General features: G+C 32.8%; 1 protein-coding gene across 2 annotated transcripts in view; it reads right to left on the reverse strand.

Moving 5' to 3' along the window:
• Window positions 1-18,019, reverse strand: part of LOC130893298 (transcription factor hamlet-like) — a 111,648-nt gene that overhangs the window by 54,307 nt on the left and 39,322 nt on the right. Inside the window, exon 1 of one of the 2 annotated variants that reach the window (XM_057799282.1) lies at window positions 7,113-7,568. The exons of the other annotated variant lie outside the window; for it this stretch is intronic. Within the exon in view, the coding sequence (XP_057655265.1) occupies window positions 7,113-7,134 (22 nt within the window). The 5' untranslated portion in view covers window positions 7,135-7,568. Of the gene's footprint in view, window positions 1-7,112; window positions 7,569-18,019 lie in introns of those variants that run through there. 2 annotated transcript variants of the gene reach the window in all.

Genomic DNA, 18,019 nt, shown 5'->3' on the forward strand with positions numbered 1-18,019 from the left:
GTTACATTTTAAATTTATCGAAAATCATGACAATAACAGAAAGATAAATCAAAATAATGGAAATATGATATAAATAAGAAAATGATAACGTTGCTTTGTCAGTGATACAATTGGATTAAATATATAAAAGAAGAAGGAAAAGGATTAGATCAAAGTGGTTAAGAGAATTAGTGAAAAGATTAGAAAAAATATAAAAAAAGACAAAAATAGGACTGATTTATACAAAATATTTCAATAGTTGTCATATTTTTAACGTTATTTAAACAAACTCTAGTAAATCTTGATTTTATTTATAGAAATAGTTCATTAGAACATTTTTATTTTTATCATAGATTACAGGCACAGTATAAAGAAAAAGGAAACTTCTTCCTGACATACTTTATCAAGTCTCCTTGACGTTAAATAGAAAAAAACCTTCAGAGAAAATTAATGAGAAATATCTACAAATCTACTTCTCCTCGAGCACCTACGCTCGTTGTTTGAAGATAAGAATTTTTAACTTAACGAATTGAAAATAATCAAGTTTTCGTTAGATTTAAGTACTTATGACTCATGTCAACATATCCTGTACCTACAGCATTGAATTCCTGAAGATTAATAATATTTTTTCCCTTTTTAAATCTGATCGATGAAAAAATATTTAAAACTCACGAGAAGAGGACGATCCCACGGGAAAAATTCGATACTCATATTACATCACCTCTACTTTATTGTAAAATCTTTAACCACCGAGTTTTAGGACAGAAAATGATTCAAGGGGGCTAAATCTGGCGATTTAGGTGCATGAGATAGCAATTCAAACTTCAATTCATTAATTTTAATGTGATGTATAATCTAGCGCATTGTCTTAATAGAAACAACCATATACAACCGTTTTTGCTTGATTCCTCTCATAAAACGTTGCATAATTTCATAGTTTCTCCTTTTTAAAGACAGTCGATGGAAATCATCCCACGCGCGTCCCAAAAAAACCTTGCCTGCAGATGGAACCTTCTTTGGAGCCCATTCTCCCTTTTCAGTCCTTTGTTTTATTGCTTTGGGTGTTCATCCATGGTTTTATTTCTGTAAAACACTCCATGGAAACATCTTCAAGGCGCTGTTTCCGTTCTATTGTGAGCAAACGCGGTTCCCATTTTGCGCACAGCTTCTCATGTCCAAATTTTCAGTTGCATGTGATGTAGCGCACTTTGAACTGTGTACTATGTCTGCTAAATCACGCACTTTCAGTCGACGATCATCCATTACGGCATTATGAATTTTCTTCAACATTTCTTGACTCTTAACCTCAGTTGGGTGACCAGTGCACTGCTGGTCTTCACAGAACGTACGGTCTCGTCTAAACTTTGATATCCATAAATAATAAGCAGTCTCATTGGCTAATTGGTCTAAGGCCAGTTAATATTAAATCATGTTCAATGGATTCCAAACTTAAATATTTGTTAGTCGTTGTCGAAAAGAACATTTCGTCATCCAGTCATCTTCAATTAGTCGAACCGTCTAATTCTGAAGATGCTTGCCATATTGGTTGACGAAACGTCGTTTAATAATACTCATTATATAAATAAAACTCGATTGAATCAGAAATAAATTAAGTTATCTGCATTTTCCATCTGGATACTTTATTCGAACTAGTTTGTAGAATATCCATTGAAATCCTAAATATAAAGCTTTTGACACGTTCAGTCGATACTAATAATGTTTGGGGTGATCCAAAAGTATTCTCAATTCAGCTCAACAAAGATTTCCAGAACCTTTAACTTCTTTACAATGCCTGACAATGGTTTCTAGACCTTCAAAGTCTTTCCTAAAGCACAATAAAGAATATTGAAGATGATACATCGCTCAAGATGTAACTGGATTCAATGGAATATTTGATTTGCACCGGATAGAAATTTATTTTTTGAAAATTAATCAATACGTCGTGCTATCGAAAATTTCTAGATTTTATAATTTAAGAACCACGACAGTGTAAATAACCTTGTTTGTTTATAATAAGCTTCGGTCAAATATGGGTTGAGTTTTACAAACATATGTATTAAGATCGACTAAAAAAAAAAGATTTTGAAGACATAATATAATTACGAACCACGCGGTCAGCACAATATTTAGATACGATGAACGATGAGAGGCTTGAATTTCATCCATAGTTGCCAGATTTATCCAAAATTCTCGTAGAAAAATAAATCCGCAGCTAGATTACAATGTATTTGAAAGAAAATTCTTTACACTTCGCAATCGCTTTTTCCTTCTAAGACCGACGATAACTCAAGTTGTAGTCTTCGAAAAATAGATGTCCCGTCTTTCCTATCTAGTTTTTATAAATATTTAAACAGAAAAAAAACTAGAAGCGGCCCAATCTTAAGTATTACTGTATAAAAAACTTAATACAGACCAAAATCAATGGTATAACTATCGAAGAAGCTCCTATAAATAACGGTGTCCGACAAGGACATCTCTTAGCCCCATATTGTTCAACATCATCGACAAAATGGGGAACGAAGACGTCAAGATCCTTGGCTACACAGATGATGATGTTTTGTTTGGAGAAAACGAAGATGATCTACAGAGATTACTATTCAAATTCAATACAACGATAAAAAGTTTAAAGATGAAGATATCAGCACCAGAAACGAAAAGCTTGACCATCTCAGAAACATCTATCCGATCCAAACTGATTGTAGATGATGAAATTATACAACAAGAGATGAAATTTGAATATCTAGTCATAGAAATATCGAAGAATCCAAACGGCAAAAGCAGCACGAACCTCATTTCTCGTCGAAACTTGTATCGAGCCAATACGGTGTTTTTGGTACGGTTACCACAAAATCTCGACTAAAAATAGCAACGCAGATCAATGAATCTAGGGATCTTTTACAGTGAAAAGGAGATTGAGAAAAATTGCTCGTTTTGGAAGAGTGACAATGAAGATACCTCTTTTAAGACCTCAAAATGAAATTGAGAGGTGAAAAAGATGGCTAAAGAATATATAAATTGAAGTATGAAGAGTAAATGAGACTTTTATGGAGTGATGAATCGAAGTTTGTGGTTTTTGCGTCTAAGAGACGAGTTATTGTGCACAGGTGATGGTTTGTGGATGTTTTGGAGGTAGGACGACAAGAGACGTCAAAATAAAGTTTAGAGGTGATGCAATTGGTTAAAAAAAACATAAAAATTGGACTTATAAAGAGTGAGAAAGAGTTTTATGGAGTATTGAGTCAAAGTTTGTGGTTTTTGGGTTTAAGAGATGTGTTATTGTGCACAGGTGATGGTTTATGGATGTTTTGGAGGTAGGACGACAAGAGACCTAAAAATAAAGTTTAGAGGTGATGCAATTGGTTAAAAAAACATAAAAATTGGACTTATAAAGAGTGGGAAAGAGTTTTATGGAGTATTGAGTCAAAGTTTGTGGTTTTTGGGTCTAAGAGATGTGTTATTGTGCACAGGTGATGGTTTGTGGAAGTTTTGAAGGTAGGACGACAAGAGACCTCAAAATAAAGTTTAGAGGTGATGTAATTGGTTAAAAAAAAAAGATAAAAATTGAACGTTTAAAGAGTGGGAAAGAGTTTTATGGAGTATTGAGTCAAAGTTTGTGGTTTTTGGGTCTAAGAGACGAGCGATTGTGCACAGGTGATGGTTTATGGATGTTTTGGAGGTAGGACGACAAGAGACCTCAAAATAAAGTTTAGAGGTGATGCAATTGGTTAAAAAAACATAAAAATTGGACGTATGAAGACTGGGAAAGAGTTTTATGGAGTATTCAGTCAAAGTTTGTGGTTTTTGGGTCTAAGAGATGTGTTATTGTGCACAGGAGATGATTTATGGATGTTTTGGAGGTAGGACGACAAGAGACCTCAAAATAAAGTTTAGAGGTGATGTAATTGGTTAAAAAAAAAGATAAAAATTGAACGTTTAAAGAGTGGGAAAGAGTTTTATGGAGTATTGAGTCAAAGTTTGTGGTTTTTGGTTCTAAGAGACGAGCGATTGTGCACAGGTGATGGTTTATGGATGTTTTGGAGGTAGGACGACAAGAGACCTCAAAATAAAGTTTAGAGGTGATGTAATTGGTTAAAAAAAAAAGATAAAAATTGAACGTTTAAAGAGTGGGAAAGAGTTTTATGGAGTATTGAGTCAAAGTTTGTGGTTTTTGGGTCTAAGAGACGAGCGATTGTGCACAGGTGATGGTTTATGGATGTTTTATAGGTAGGACGACAAGAGACCTCAAAATAAAGTTTAGAGTTGATGCAATTGGTTAAAAAAAAACATAAAAATTAGACGTATAAAGAGTAGGAAAGAGTTTTATGGAGTGATGAGTCAAAGTTTGTGGTTTTTGGGTCTAAGAGACGTGTTATTGTGCACAGGTGATGGTTTATGGATGTTTTGGAGCTAGGACGACAAGAGACTTCAAAATAAAGTTTAGAGGTGATGCAATTGGTTAAAAAAAAGATAAAAATTGGACGTTTAAAGAGTGGGAAAAAGTTTTATGGAGTGATGAGTCAAAGTTTGTGGTTTTTGGGTCTAAGAGACGAGATATTGTGCACAGATGATGGTTTATGGATGTTTTTGAGCTAGGACGACTAGAAACCTCGAAATAAAGTTGAAAAGTGATGCAGTTGGTTAAAAAACATAAATATTGGACGTAACTATTTGTTAACATAGACAACGGAAACCAGACCAAACACTTAGAATGCAAAAAGAATAATAGAAACTACCGAAATGAAAATAGCGCGCAGGATCGCTGGAAAAACATTTTTGATAAGGAAAAAAGCGAGGACATAAAATGGTGAAAATAGCTAGAGACAAATCGCCCTTAGGGCGCCGAAGTTCTGGAAGACACCCAAGAGATGAAGCGACAACCTCCCTTATAATTAAACGGCAGAAAACACGAGGAAAAACAAGCATTTTGCTTATAATAAAAAAAAAGAAGAATATATCGAATTTCTACATTATCTTCATCTTTAACAGTATTTACCGCCTTGTCCTGATTTTATTTATCTTTAAACCTTCACCTTGTATTTGTGCCCAGTTCGCAACGATATAATTGTAATAGATGTCTGGAATTTCATCAATTACATATTTTTTGTATTTCTTTTTATAGAAACAAAGAATACCGTTTGTTTTTGGCAAAACCGGGATGAAAATTGATGTAATTTTATTTAATTGCGTTGATATTTCTCAACCACTTGCTCGGACGATTCCATAGAGTACATTTATGTCATCATGGTAAAATCGTTGAAGGATTCACTCCAGTTGATGAATCTTATGAAAGATCTTGTATTATACTATAATTTCGCTTCTTTCTATTAGAATCGACCTGTTGGATTGCTTTTTCCAGCGAAATCCTATTTTTTCTGGTCAAAAGACTCCATAGTGTGTTTCAACTCATTAAGGGTAATTATTATCTAATCATCTCGAACGTTGATAGAAATTTCTGTATTTTCTTTCCAAATCTTCCTTTCAAATAAATTTTTATTTCAAATGTAAGTTTTCCTTGAGATTTACGTTCTGTTAGAATCTCGTAAATCAACAATTTTACATAAAGGTTTGTCTAAGAAAGATTCAAAACAATTTTTTTTATTTAATGCAGTAGAATTCACACGCTGCATCTTGCAACGTTGCATGTGAAGCCAACTGTTGAAAAAACTCAGTTTGGACATTTTCACTAAATGGAAAAATATTTTAAATAGGTTCTTATTGAAAAAAAATCTTGATGATAAGGCTGTGTAATCTGTATAAAAGAGCTTTGGCCTGTCCAAACCTTTTTTATTATTCTGTACAACTTATGGTTATCAAAAAACAATAAAAAAACTGAAAATCTGGTACATTTATGAATATTTAGACCAAAAATAGGTTTGTGGTTTTTTCCTTTTTTACATTTTAACATTTTTGGCATTCTTCGATTGAATTAAATGCCACTTTAAGTAAATTTCGAAGCGTATTTTAGTTCAGTGAAAAAGCTATCAGTTATAATGGATTTTGAAACCTAGAAGAAGTTAAAGAAAACATTAACGAAACACCAAATAAAACTACAAAATCTGATAATCCAATTGAGGGCTGCAACTATTCCATAGATAATTTCCAGTTGATATAATATATACAAGGATGATTCCAGAAGTACTTGGTTTGACCAAGAGATGTATCAAGTTTGAAAACACCAAGTTTTTTAGTATTTGTTTGGTAAACATCAATAGTGAACTGGATTGGACTACATTCTACTCTGTAGTAGAACGTACTCTGTTCTTTCGTTATTAACAGTAAAGTATTGGAAAGCAAAGTTTAGACGAGACCGTACGTTCTGTGAAGACCAGCAGCGCAGTAGTCGACCAAAAACTCACTGGATGATCGTCGACCGAAAATGCGCGAACTAATAGACAAAGTAGGCTTCTCAAAAAGTGCAGTACATCGCGTATTAACTGAAATTGGATTTGGATATGAGAAAGATGTTTGCAAGATGGGTGCCGTATTTCCCCACAATGGAAGTTGCATTCAACCTATTCGCCAGATTTATTCCCTGGAATTATTTTCTATTTCTAGATTTGAAAAAAATATATATTCTGAACATTTTCCTGATTTATTTGTTAGATCAGGTATTTCTGAAACCATCCTCGTATATCTGAATTGTTTTTAATTTATAACTGCTTTTTTTGTTGTTTATATATATAATAAATAATAATTTCGATAATCGTGTCCTGGGAAAATTTTAGTTTTCATTAAATTAATTCACGAGGTAATTCAAGCTTTTTTCACCTGGTTTCATCCACTTTTAATTTAATATAAATAATTCACCCCATCTGATTATCAATTATTTATCTACTTTAATTTGAAATAAGAGTAAATTAGTTTACAAATTATACATTTTCTACAGTGTAGATTATTTTTTTATGTTATTTCCATTTTCTTTGTTTTTACAAGATTTTGAATTATTTGTATCCATTTAAATAAAATATTTTCAATATTTTCGGAGATCTAAAATTTATTTTATCGTCAAATCCTCCCACTCGGGCAATTCTTTTTTTTTAAGACTCCCGCGCATACATTTAATGATTTTTATGTTCATCTCGATTTACTAAATTCGTCTCCTACAAAATGATCATCGATAAATCGTCCCTTACCTGTCATATTTTTATTCAGCATCTCTCACAGTGTACCTGCGCCATAAATCACCAAAAAAAAAACCAAAAAACAACCGTCTTATCATTTAACACCAACACACATTCACCAAGAAAAAATTTCAATAACAACAAAAAATCATTTTACGCTAGACTTGACATACCATTTACACGAAATCTATTTCGGCACTGGAATCAAGATGCTCCTGGAAATCGAGCTTCCTGATAGGGGCGTGTTCGGAGGAGGGGCGAATGGGACGGTCTATCCTACAGGATAAAATAACCCCACTACTTGCAAACAACGACCCATCGTCTACTGGGTATAAGACAGTTCGTCGTCAAGTCTGACAACTACTTTATTAACTCGAAGATCGAAGCTTTGGTGGGGGCGAGAATCCTATCAAACGTATAAATAGAAAAGGATTATTTTGAATGCTGCGTCTCGGAACAGATTAAATATAAATTGATGTATAATAGAGAATTGCATAGATATTTTCGTCTCGTTTATCTATAAAAATAAACGCCATGTTTTAATACTGATTATTGCGCAATTTTTTATTTAAATTAATAAAATTATCAATCAAAATCAATTAATTCATTTAAATTTTCGTCCTATTACAATATTAGATTATCAGACAATGTTATGAATATGTCAAATCTGACATATTAAGTTTGACATTTTTTATAGTCAAAATACTCAAAACTTGTTGTCATAGGAGTTTTGTTTAAATGTATTTGAAACATACGTTGATTAAACCAACTCGCTTTCACTTTTAGAGATGAAACCTGGACTGTAGAGTCCTCCAGAACACTTCTGGTAGGAAACCATATGCTGATATACCATTCAGAATTGACCCAATTCTGAATGGCACATCGAAAAGGATTCTGGAGGAATCACGTAGAAAGAAAGATGGGCAAAGTGGGCTAAATCTCTGAGACCGAACTCACGCAGACCACCAAAGACGTGGTACGAGAGTTGAAGTTGAGTTTACCAGGAAGATCTAAGAAGAGGGCCAAACGTACAGGAGATAGTGTAAAGATCAGGGAAACCAACTGCTGAAGACGAATCTCCACCACAACAATGCGAACTATTAAACATCAGTTCAAATAAAAAGGTTTTTGAACAATCAAAACATCAAGTTGATATGAACAGTCGTTGTTTGGTGTGGTCAAAGTTCTACAGCTGGTACTGCTCAAATCACTTGTTTTGGAGGTACCTCAATCGGACTGGGAAATATTCTTGACTCCCGATGGAGCTTAACGCATCTATGAGTGTTTCAGTAGCTGCAGTAAGAAATTTGTGGATTTTATCAAATTTTGTTGGTGTTGTTCCTCAAATTCCTTCAATTTTTGGTTATTTCTGTAGCTGTTGTTGCGTCAATTGACATGTTTTGGAGGTACCTCAATCGGAATGGTAAATATTCTTAACTCCCGATGAAGCAAAGCGCATCTGTCAGTGTTTTAGTAGCTGCAGTAAGACTTTTGTGATTCTATCAAATTTTGTTGACGAGGATTCTCAATGTCCTTCAATTTTTGGTTATTTATGTAGCTGTTGTTGTAACAAATGACATTTTTTGGAGGTACATCAATCGGAATGGGAAATATTCTTAGTTCCCGATGGAGCTTAACGCATCTGTGAGTGTTTTAGTAGCTGCAGTAAGATATTTGTCGATTTTATCAAATTTGGTTGAAGAGGTTCTTTAAATTCCTTCAATTTTTGGTTATTTCTGTAGATGTTGTTGCGTCAATTGACATGTTTTGGAGGTACCTCAATCGGAATGGGAAATATTCTGAACTCCCGATGAAGCAAAGCGCATCTGTCAGTGTTTTAGTAGCTGCAGTAAGACTTTTGTGATTCTATCAAATTTTGTTGACGAGGATTCTCAATGTCCTTCAATTTTTGGTTATTTATGTAGCTGTTGTTGTAACAAATGACATTTTTTGGAGGTACATCAATCGGAATGGGAAATATTCTTGACTCCCGATGGAGCTTAACGCATCTATGAGTGTTTCAGTAGCTGCAGTAAGAAATTTGTGGATTTTATCAAATTTTGTTGGTGTTGTTCCTCAAATTCCTTCAATTTTTGGTTATTTCTGTAGCTGTTGTTGCGTCAATTGACATGTTTTGGAGGTACCTCAATCGGAATGGTAAATATTCTTAACTCCCGATGAAGCAAAGCGCATCTGTCAGTGTTTTAGTAGCTGCAGTAAGACTTTTGTGATTCTATCAAATTTTGTTGACGAGGATTCTCAATGTCCTTCAATTTTTGGATATTTATGTAGCTGTTGTTGTAACAAATGACATTTTTTGGAGGTACATCAATCGGAATGGGAAATATTCTTAGTTCCCGATGGAGCTTAACGCATCTGTGAGTGTTTTAGTAGCTGCAGTAAGATATTTGTCGATTTTATCAAATTTGGTTGAAGAGGTTCTTTAAATTCCTTCAATTTTTGGTTATTTCTGTAGATGTTGTTGCGTCAATTGACATGTTTTGGAGGTACCTCAATCGGAATGGGAAATATTCTTGGCTCCCGATGGATCTTAACGCATCTGTGAGTGTTTCAGTATCAAAGAATCAAATTTTATCATATTGTATGTCAAAAAAAAAAAAAATAAAACACGCGTTAGTTGAAATTACCATAATAATAAAACAAGAAGTAGGTTAATGTCAGCTGTCAACTGTCAGACGTATATAAAATCCAACGCGTCTGTCGAGTCCGACCCTTGCAAGCCCCGGCGATGCTATCCGGACGCTTTGAAAACATTCAGGCGTCCTAGTCGACGTCGTCGCATTTTTCTGAGTGGAATCACTGAGGAATTTTTCTAGATCAATATCAGACTGAGGTTGGTAATGTCGCTTGTAATTTTATTTAGCAATTCTACGTTAAAATCAGGGTGATTCGCTTGATTTTTAAACTTTTCTTCAAGAATCTTAGTAAAAATTATTAATTGGAAATTCAGTCCTATGAAAGTGTTTGATAAATAATTTTAGTTTTCATAAACTAGTCTCTAATTTTTTATCACTTTTTGATATAATATGAAAAAATGTCTAGACTTCATTGAAAAGTCCTAAAGTCCCAAAAAAGTCGTGGGAACAAAAAAAATGTTAAATTTAACATTCAGTCCGGATCCAAGGTGAAATTCTTGCATGGGAAAAACTTCGAATCCAAAAGAGATATTGAAAATAAACTACGAAAATTTTTAATTTCTCTCTGCTCTAATATCCTATATTGTATCGAATGCTTTTTCTAGATCAATAAATTAAAAATCGTCACGAACTAGCTATTACATTTTGTATTTCTTCTTCAAGATCTGTGTCATCTTGTACGTTTTCTTCACTTTCGTCTTCTCCATTCAGGAATTCTTTGAAGTATTCTTGTGACTAATTAAGAAAAACACATTTTTTGCCAAAAAAAATCGATTTTATTAATCAATGTAGTCTTCTACATAAACAATACAATTATTTCAATGACTAATGGTCACTGGAGGTCAGATCTGGACAATATCGTGGACGAGGAAACCATCGGCTTATGAATCAGTGTATTGTGGCGAAACAAACAGTAGTTTTTTCTTCGATCTTCGATCCAACAACTCTTTGTAGTATTCCCTTTTGGAGTTAATAGATCCAAAATTCTGAAGTCATAACCTTCCCAGCTTTGGGACGTGGTTCAAGATCTGCAGCCCACGCAGATGTTGATAGTTGATGATGTTTTCTGGAGAAATCACTTCAATTGGACGACCACCAGAACTCTCACCATCATCGGTGTGTGTCCGACCACGTTTAAATTCAGCAAACCAATAAATGATTTTTTTCGATGGATAATACTTTTGAAGCAATTTCTGAGCTTTTTTGATCAAGAAACAATGATAAAATCATTGTTTTAAAAATAACGAAAGTAGCTTCACTTAAATGGCTGTCACTTTTTACTGTCTAATCGAAACGTCATGAAATTTGACACATAGTCTTTTGACAGTTAATGCTTCATAAACGTCATATGGATTTGACAATTGTAACGCCATCTGTGTGTCAGTCACACGTAGTAAAAACCTTTTAATTATCTTTGTATACCATCAGTTTCTACCCGAAGTTTTTAAATTTATTTTCTCTCCTAAGTAACTGATAGGATAGGAGTCCGATCTCCATTTCCATCGACAAAAGAATCGGAAAAATAGATGGCCATGGCTTATCTAAACGCGTTTTAAAGTTAGGGAACCATTGCATTTAAATTTGGTCATTTCTCCACACTAACAGTTCACACTATAATACAAAGTGATCTTATCAAGTTGAAGATTGATTCATTTGAGGCGTAGAGTCTATATCTTTGAACTAAACGTAACGAAAAATTTTTGCTTCACAAAATATTGAATAATTTACCTGCTAGTTAGATATAATCGAATATTTTATGATATACGTAATATATAAAGGCCTGCAATTTTATTTCTTGAGTACCCAATGGGATTATGACTTACGAGGATAAAAAAATCAAAAAATCAAGTGTCACTAATGGCAATTGACTATGACAGTTTTAAACTAATTTCAACAAGCTGAACATCAAGTTTCAACTTGCTACGTCGATACATTTTATTATAGTAGAACTCGAACGATCGTTCAGTCAAATTGTTTTGAAAAATGTCTCAAATTGAGCTTGAACAAAATAAAATTATTAAAAATTGATTTTCGAACACTTCTAGCATATAAATAATAGTTCATCATCCAGAATTGACCATTCCACGTTTCTTGGACGTTTTGAGAAGTTTTAGGGACAAAGGAAAAATCTTTCTTACTCTAATATTAAGGATAAAAAAGGATAATCAGATAATTTATTCGTATTATTGTTGTATAAAGTTTAAATTGAACCTGATTCATTCAAATGGTCTAAAATACATTTCAACATTTTTATTTCTTAATCAAAAATATTTATTATCGTCTTCAATCGTTTAGAATAAATCTGAGGGTGCTAAACGAAGTTTAAATGCATCAGGATGTGTTAAAAATGATCACTTTTATAACCTGAACAATATTTTGTTCTAAAAAAATATTTAACGTCTGTTTACAATAAATTATAAACATAATTTTAAACACGGTCCACCTGGAGTTCAACTTGTTTCCTTATTATCCTGTTTTAACGAAAATCTATGTATAATAATCCATTATTATTTTGTTTCAGGTAAGTCCTTTTTGTGTATGGAACGGTAAGTTATATTTCCATTTATTTTTGACTTAATATGAGTCCTTATTCAAACTATTCGCCATAAATATTTTATGTATTATATCCCATGAGCTTCGCTTTCAAAATTATCGTAATTTTTGCGAATATTTTGTGTACAGGATGTACCAATTGTCTCTCAAAAAAAAGTTAACTTATACTCAATCATACGAAATTTACGATATTGAAGAAATTTAAAAAAAAATAAAATTTTAAGTATCTTGTACTGGTGGAAGTTGAAAAAATTAAAAAAGTGATACCATCGAGGACTTTTTGGAACTATATATTTGAGAATGGAAGTATTTACTCTCTAATTCATAAAAAAAACTTTAGACCTCTTTGACTAGTTGTCACTGGTGTCAAAGTTTGAGCACAGAGAAAGTCAATTATGAAAGAAGGAAAAGTTTGAACTGGTAATGAGAAAGGTTTAAGTGAATATAGAGAAATTAATTGGGCACTCTAAAAGTCTTTATTGAATTTTGGATAGAAGAGGTTTAACTAATTCATATCTTCTAACATCTATGTTTATTTTTTACTGGATATCTTTCTTGAAATCAAAATTTTTGATAATTTGCTAATTCAGTCATTTTACAAGATGTGGGTCAAGCTTTTTTGATCAAATTATTGATAGAAACCTAAAATATGTAATAATGTATAATCTTGATTTTCCACACGTAGGGATGATTTTTTCATCACTTTCAATGAGGATTAAACCAAAAGCAAAGTACAAATCAACTCGTTTCAACTTTTGGTCATGAAGCAACATTTTTAGCTACCAAAATCGACTGTTGTGCCAGAAAATATCGTAAACTGATATTCCAAGATGTCATGTGATATACCTTGAGATTATTGACACTCGCATATATGAAAATTTGGCTGGTAATTTGGCTATAGTGCCGATTGCTGCAAAGAAATGCTGAAAATATTCGATTGCAGTTCTACAAAAGATATCCATAAGATCATAACAAGGATCTGTGCTGAACTAGAACAAAAATCGATTGTATGAGCCTTCCAAGTCGCACCAAATCCAATTGTTGGAGTAGGAACTACTTCGAAGCAACGTAGAACGGTCTTAAGAATTTGTTTCTCTGAAGCGTTCGATAAAATCAGGAAAACCAAACTCAGAAGGTGAATTATTTTCCACCACGACGATGCAAGCTCTAACACATCAGTTGAAATAAAAACGTTTTTAAGAAGTCAAGATATCAAATTGATGGGTCATCCACCGTATAGTCCTTATTTCTATACCTGAGGAAGAGGTTGATGCATTTTTTGAAGGTACCTCCATAGGAATGGGATATTTGTCCTAAGTAGCAACCCTTGTACTCAGTTATATCACCAGGCAGATAATTCAGCATTCATTTAACTAAACCTGAATATTTCCGACTTAATTCGTTGAAATATGAGTACAGGTCAAATTAAAGTCGATTGAGAATCAAATTAGAAAGTGGAGTCATCGTAAAATCTCTCTAAAAACATGTTGAATAACTTCCCTCAAAGTTAAGAAGTTTGAATACAAAAATCAAACTCTCGATGAACGAAATACTAGAAAGAGTCGACGGATATCACTACCTGTGTACACGTGGATTGAGAATAAAATAAGAAAGTGCAGTCAACGTAAAATATCTCTAAAACATGTTGAATAACTTCCCTCAAAGTTAAGAAGTTTGAATACAAAAATCAAACTCTCGATGAACGAAATACTAGAAAGAGTCGACGGATATCACTACCTGTGTACACGTGGATTGAGAATAAAATAAGAAAGTGCAGTCAACGTAAAATATCTCTAAAAACATGTTGAATAACTTCCCTCAAAGTTAAGAAGTTTGAATACAAAAATCAAACTCTCGATGAACGAAATACTAGAAAGAGTCGACGGATATCACTACCTGTGTACACGTGGATTGAGAATAAAATAAGAAAGTGCAGTCAACGTAAAATATCTCTAAAACATGTTGAATAACTTCCCTCAAAGTTAAGAAGTTTGAATACAAAAATCAAACTCTCGATGAACGAAATACTAGAAAGAGTCGACGGATATCACTACCTGTGTACACGTGGATTGAGAATAAAATAAGAAAGTGCAGTCAACGTAAAATATCTCTAAAAACATGTTGAATAACTTCCCTCAAAGTTAAGAAGTTTGAATACAAAAATCAAACTCTCGATGAACGAAATACTAGAAAGAGTCGACGGATATCACTACCTGTGTACACGTGGATTGAGAATCAAATAAGTAAGTGGAGTCATCGTAAAATCTCTCTAAAAACATGTTGAATAACGTCCCTCAAAGTTAAGAAGTTTGAATACAAAAATAACGTAAGTCTGGAAAAAGTCGACAGATATCACCACCTGTGTACACGTGGACTTTTTATAAAGATTGAGAAGCTTCTTTGTAGTATATTACAAGACTAGAAGCTTCTATGATGTGGTCCTACTGCAGAATGCTGAAAATAACACGAACAGCTGTAGATGTACTGAAGAATTTTTTAGTTTAAGAACCTGCGTACCATGGAATGTAAATTGTTTTCGAATTGATCTTTTCCAAACATTTGGATGAGTATTAGAAGATTGATGTTTTAGGACCCCTTGAAAAAATTTAAATTCATATTTGATGATATTAGGAGTGGAAGCGATATAAATAAATCACGTTAGTAGTCAAAAGTTCGTTAGACGAAAGCGAAAAGAAAAAAGTAATAAGTAGTTTGGTCTCCCCCTTCGAATACATTTTATAAATATATATCGGGAGAGGCAGCATTGTAGCTTATGCCGCAACGATCTGACTTGATCTTGATCGTATTGAATTCCGCTTTCTTTACGTCGAATAAAGAACTTCCGCGCACCTTTTGTGTCACATATTCATCATACGAGGGACTTCACTAATTATATATGTTAGACTCTGACTCGTTGATCTTTAAAAATCTGAAGTGCGCCCATAGTGTTTTCGTTTTTGTATGCACAGTTTGATTTTTTCTTTTTCTTCGGGCGAATCATTAATTGGGGAATACTTTTTCGGGGTGGGGCGCTTATTCTTATTCTTAGATATATCGGTTGAACTTCACGAAACGGTTATTATATACAGAGCGTTTTTTAAATTAGTACCTTAGTATCTTCTGATAACGATATTAAAAAGAAAATTAGAAAGCGACTATGAATTTAGTCAGAAACTCCTGCAGATTACATAATAACTAATATATTAAAAATATTTGAAGTATATGTATTTTCCAAAAACTTTTCTTCACTGGTTTAGGTCTCTTTGATGTTAATTAGTCAGTATCCATTTCTTTTATCGTCTGTTTTATCAATTTTCGTGATGTTCCCGCACTTTTTAGAGATGAGGGAATGTGAAGATATCACCCATTCACATCACAACACTCTAGTGCCTCAAATAAAGGTAATAACCTAACTAATTTACAAGTTTCACCATACATTATATTTTATAGTTGACAATACTTTTGATTCTCGATGTTTCTATAAAAAACCAGATGATCGAATCGAGTTTAAGAGCAATCAGTAGCTTATTGGAAGATCAGTCTACTAGTTATTTATTTTTCAGGTTTAAAGGATCAAGAATAAACTTGGAGCCCCAAAAAATACTATTCCACTTGCTCTAGTACTTTAGTAAGATGGCTATAAAGTTTGGAGTGTTAAAAGTCATGTTGATGATTGTTATTTTTGCTTACAAATATTTTGAGATTTCAAAAGCAAACATAAAACAATGTAGTCTAATATTTAGCACTTCATTACGTTTTTAGTACTCCTGATGTTCTTAAGGCTCCGGAGAAATAAGATAAACCAGATAATATTGACTCAGAGGAGGCGGAATTTAGTTTTACTAAATTTTTTATGAAATTAGATAGCTACAAACTGAATTACTTTGAAGGAATCCCGAAGAACGTAGAAGACGATGTCCCCATAATTTACCTACCAATTCATTAAAAAAATGTTTTTGTTCAATATTTTACTAAATTTGTTTATCAAATGCCTTTATTAGATCAATAGATGTTCATAGCAACAAAATTTGATACTTTTAAGGGACCCCAAAGAACCTAGATGACCATGTCCCCATAATTTAACTACTAATCTATTAAAAAAATGTTTTTGTTCGAGGTTATTGAATATTTTACTGAACTTTTTGATCAAATGCCTCTATAAGATCAATAGATGTTTACATCAACAAAATTTGATACTTTCAAGAGACCCCATAGAACCTAGAAGACCATGTCCCCATCATTTACCTACTAATTTATTAAGAAAATGTTCTCATTCGAAGTTATTGACTATTTTACTAAATTTTCTGAGCAAATGCCTTTATTAGATCAATAGATGTTCATAGCGACAAAATTTGCTACTTTGAAGAGACCACATAGAATTCAGAAGACCATGTCCCCATCATTTACCCACTAATTTATTAAGAAAATGTTCTCGTTCAAAGTTATTGAATATTTTACTAACCTTTTTGATCAAATGCCTCTATTAGATCAATAGATGTTAACAGCAACAAAATTTGATCCTTTTAAGAGATCCCAGAGAACCTAGAAGACCATGTCCCCATAATTTACCTACTAATTTATTAAAAGAATGTTTTTGTTCAAAGTTATTGAATATTTGACTAAATTTTCTGAGCAAATGCCTTTATTAGATCAATAGATGTTCATAGCGACAAAATTTGATACTTTGAATAGACCCCATAGAATTTAGAAGACCATGTCCGCATATTTTACCTACAAATTTATCAAGAAAATGTTCTTGTTCAAAGTTATTGACTATTTCACTAAATTTTTTGATCAAATGACTTTATTAGATCAATAGATGTTCATAGCGACAAAATTTGATACTTTCAAGAGACCTTATAGAACCTAGAAGACCATGTCCCCATCATTTACCTACTAATTTATTAAGAAAATGTTCTCATTCAAAGTTATTGACTATTTTACTAAATTTTCTGAGCAAATGCCTTTATTAGATCAATAGATGTTCATAGCGACAAAATTTGATACTTTCAAGAGACCTTATAGAACCTAGAAGACCATGTCCCCATCATTTACCTACTAATTTATTAAGAAAATGTTCTCATTCAAAGTTATTGACTATTTTACTAAATTTCCTGAGCAAATGCCTTTATTAGATCAATATATGTTCATAGCGACAAAATTTGATACTTTGAAGAGACCACATAGAATTCAGAAGACCATGTCCCCATCATTTACCCACTAATTTATTAAGAAAATGTTCTCGTTCAAAGTTATTGAATATTTTACTAACCTTTTTGATCAAATGCCTCTATTAGATCAATAGATGTTAACAGCAACAAAATTTGATCCTTTTAAGAGATCCCAGAGAACCTAGAAGACCATGTCCCCATAATTTACCTACTAATTTATTAAAAGAATGTTTTTGTTCAAAGTTATTGAATATTTGACTAAATTGTCTGAGCAAATGCCTTTATTAGATCAATAGATGTTCATAGCGACAAAATTTGATACTTTGAATAGACCCCATAGAATTTAGAAGACCATGTCCGCATAATTTACCTACAAATTTATTAAGAAAATGTTCTTGTTCAAAGTTATTGACTATTTCACTAAATTTTTTGATCAAATGACTTTATTAGATCAATAGATGTTCATAGCGACAAAATTTGATACTTTCAAGAGACCTTATAGAACCTAGAAGACCATGTCCCCATCATTTACCTACTA

Source organism: Diorhabda carinulata, chromosome 4 (assembly GCF_026250575.1).
Source record: "Diorhabda carinulata isolate Delta chromosome 4, icDioCari1.1, whole genome shotgun sequence".
NCBI classification, from domain to species: Eukaryota; Metazoa; Arthropoda; class Insecta; order Coleoptera; family Chrysomelidae; genus Diorhabda; species Diorhabda carinulata.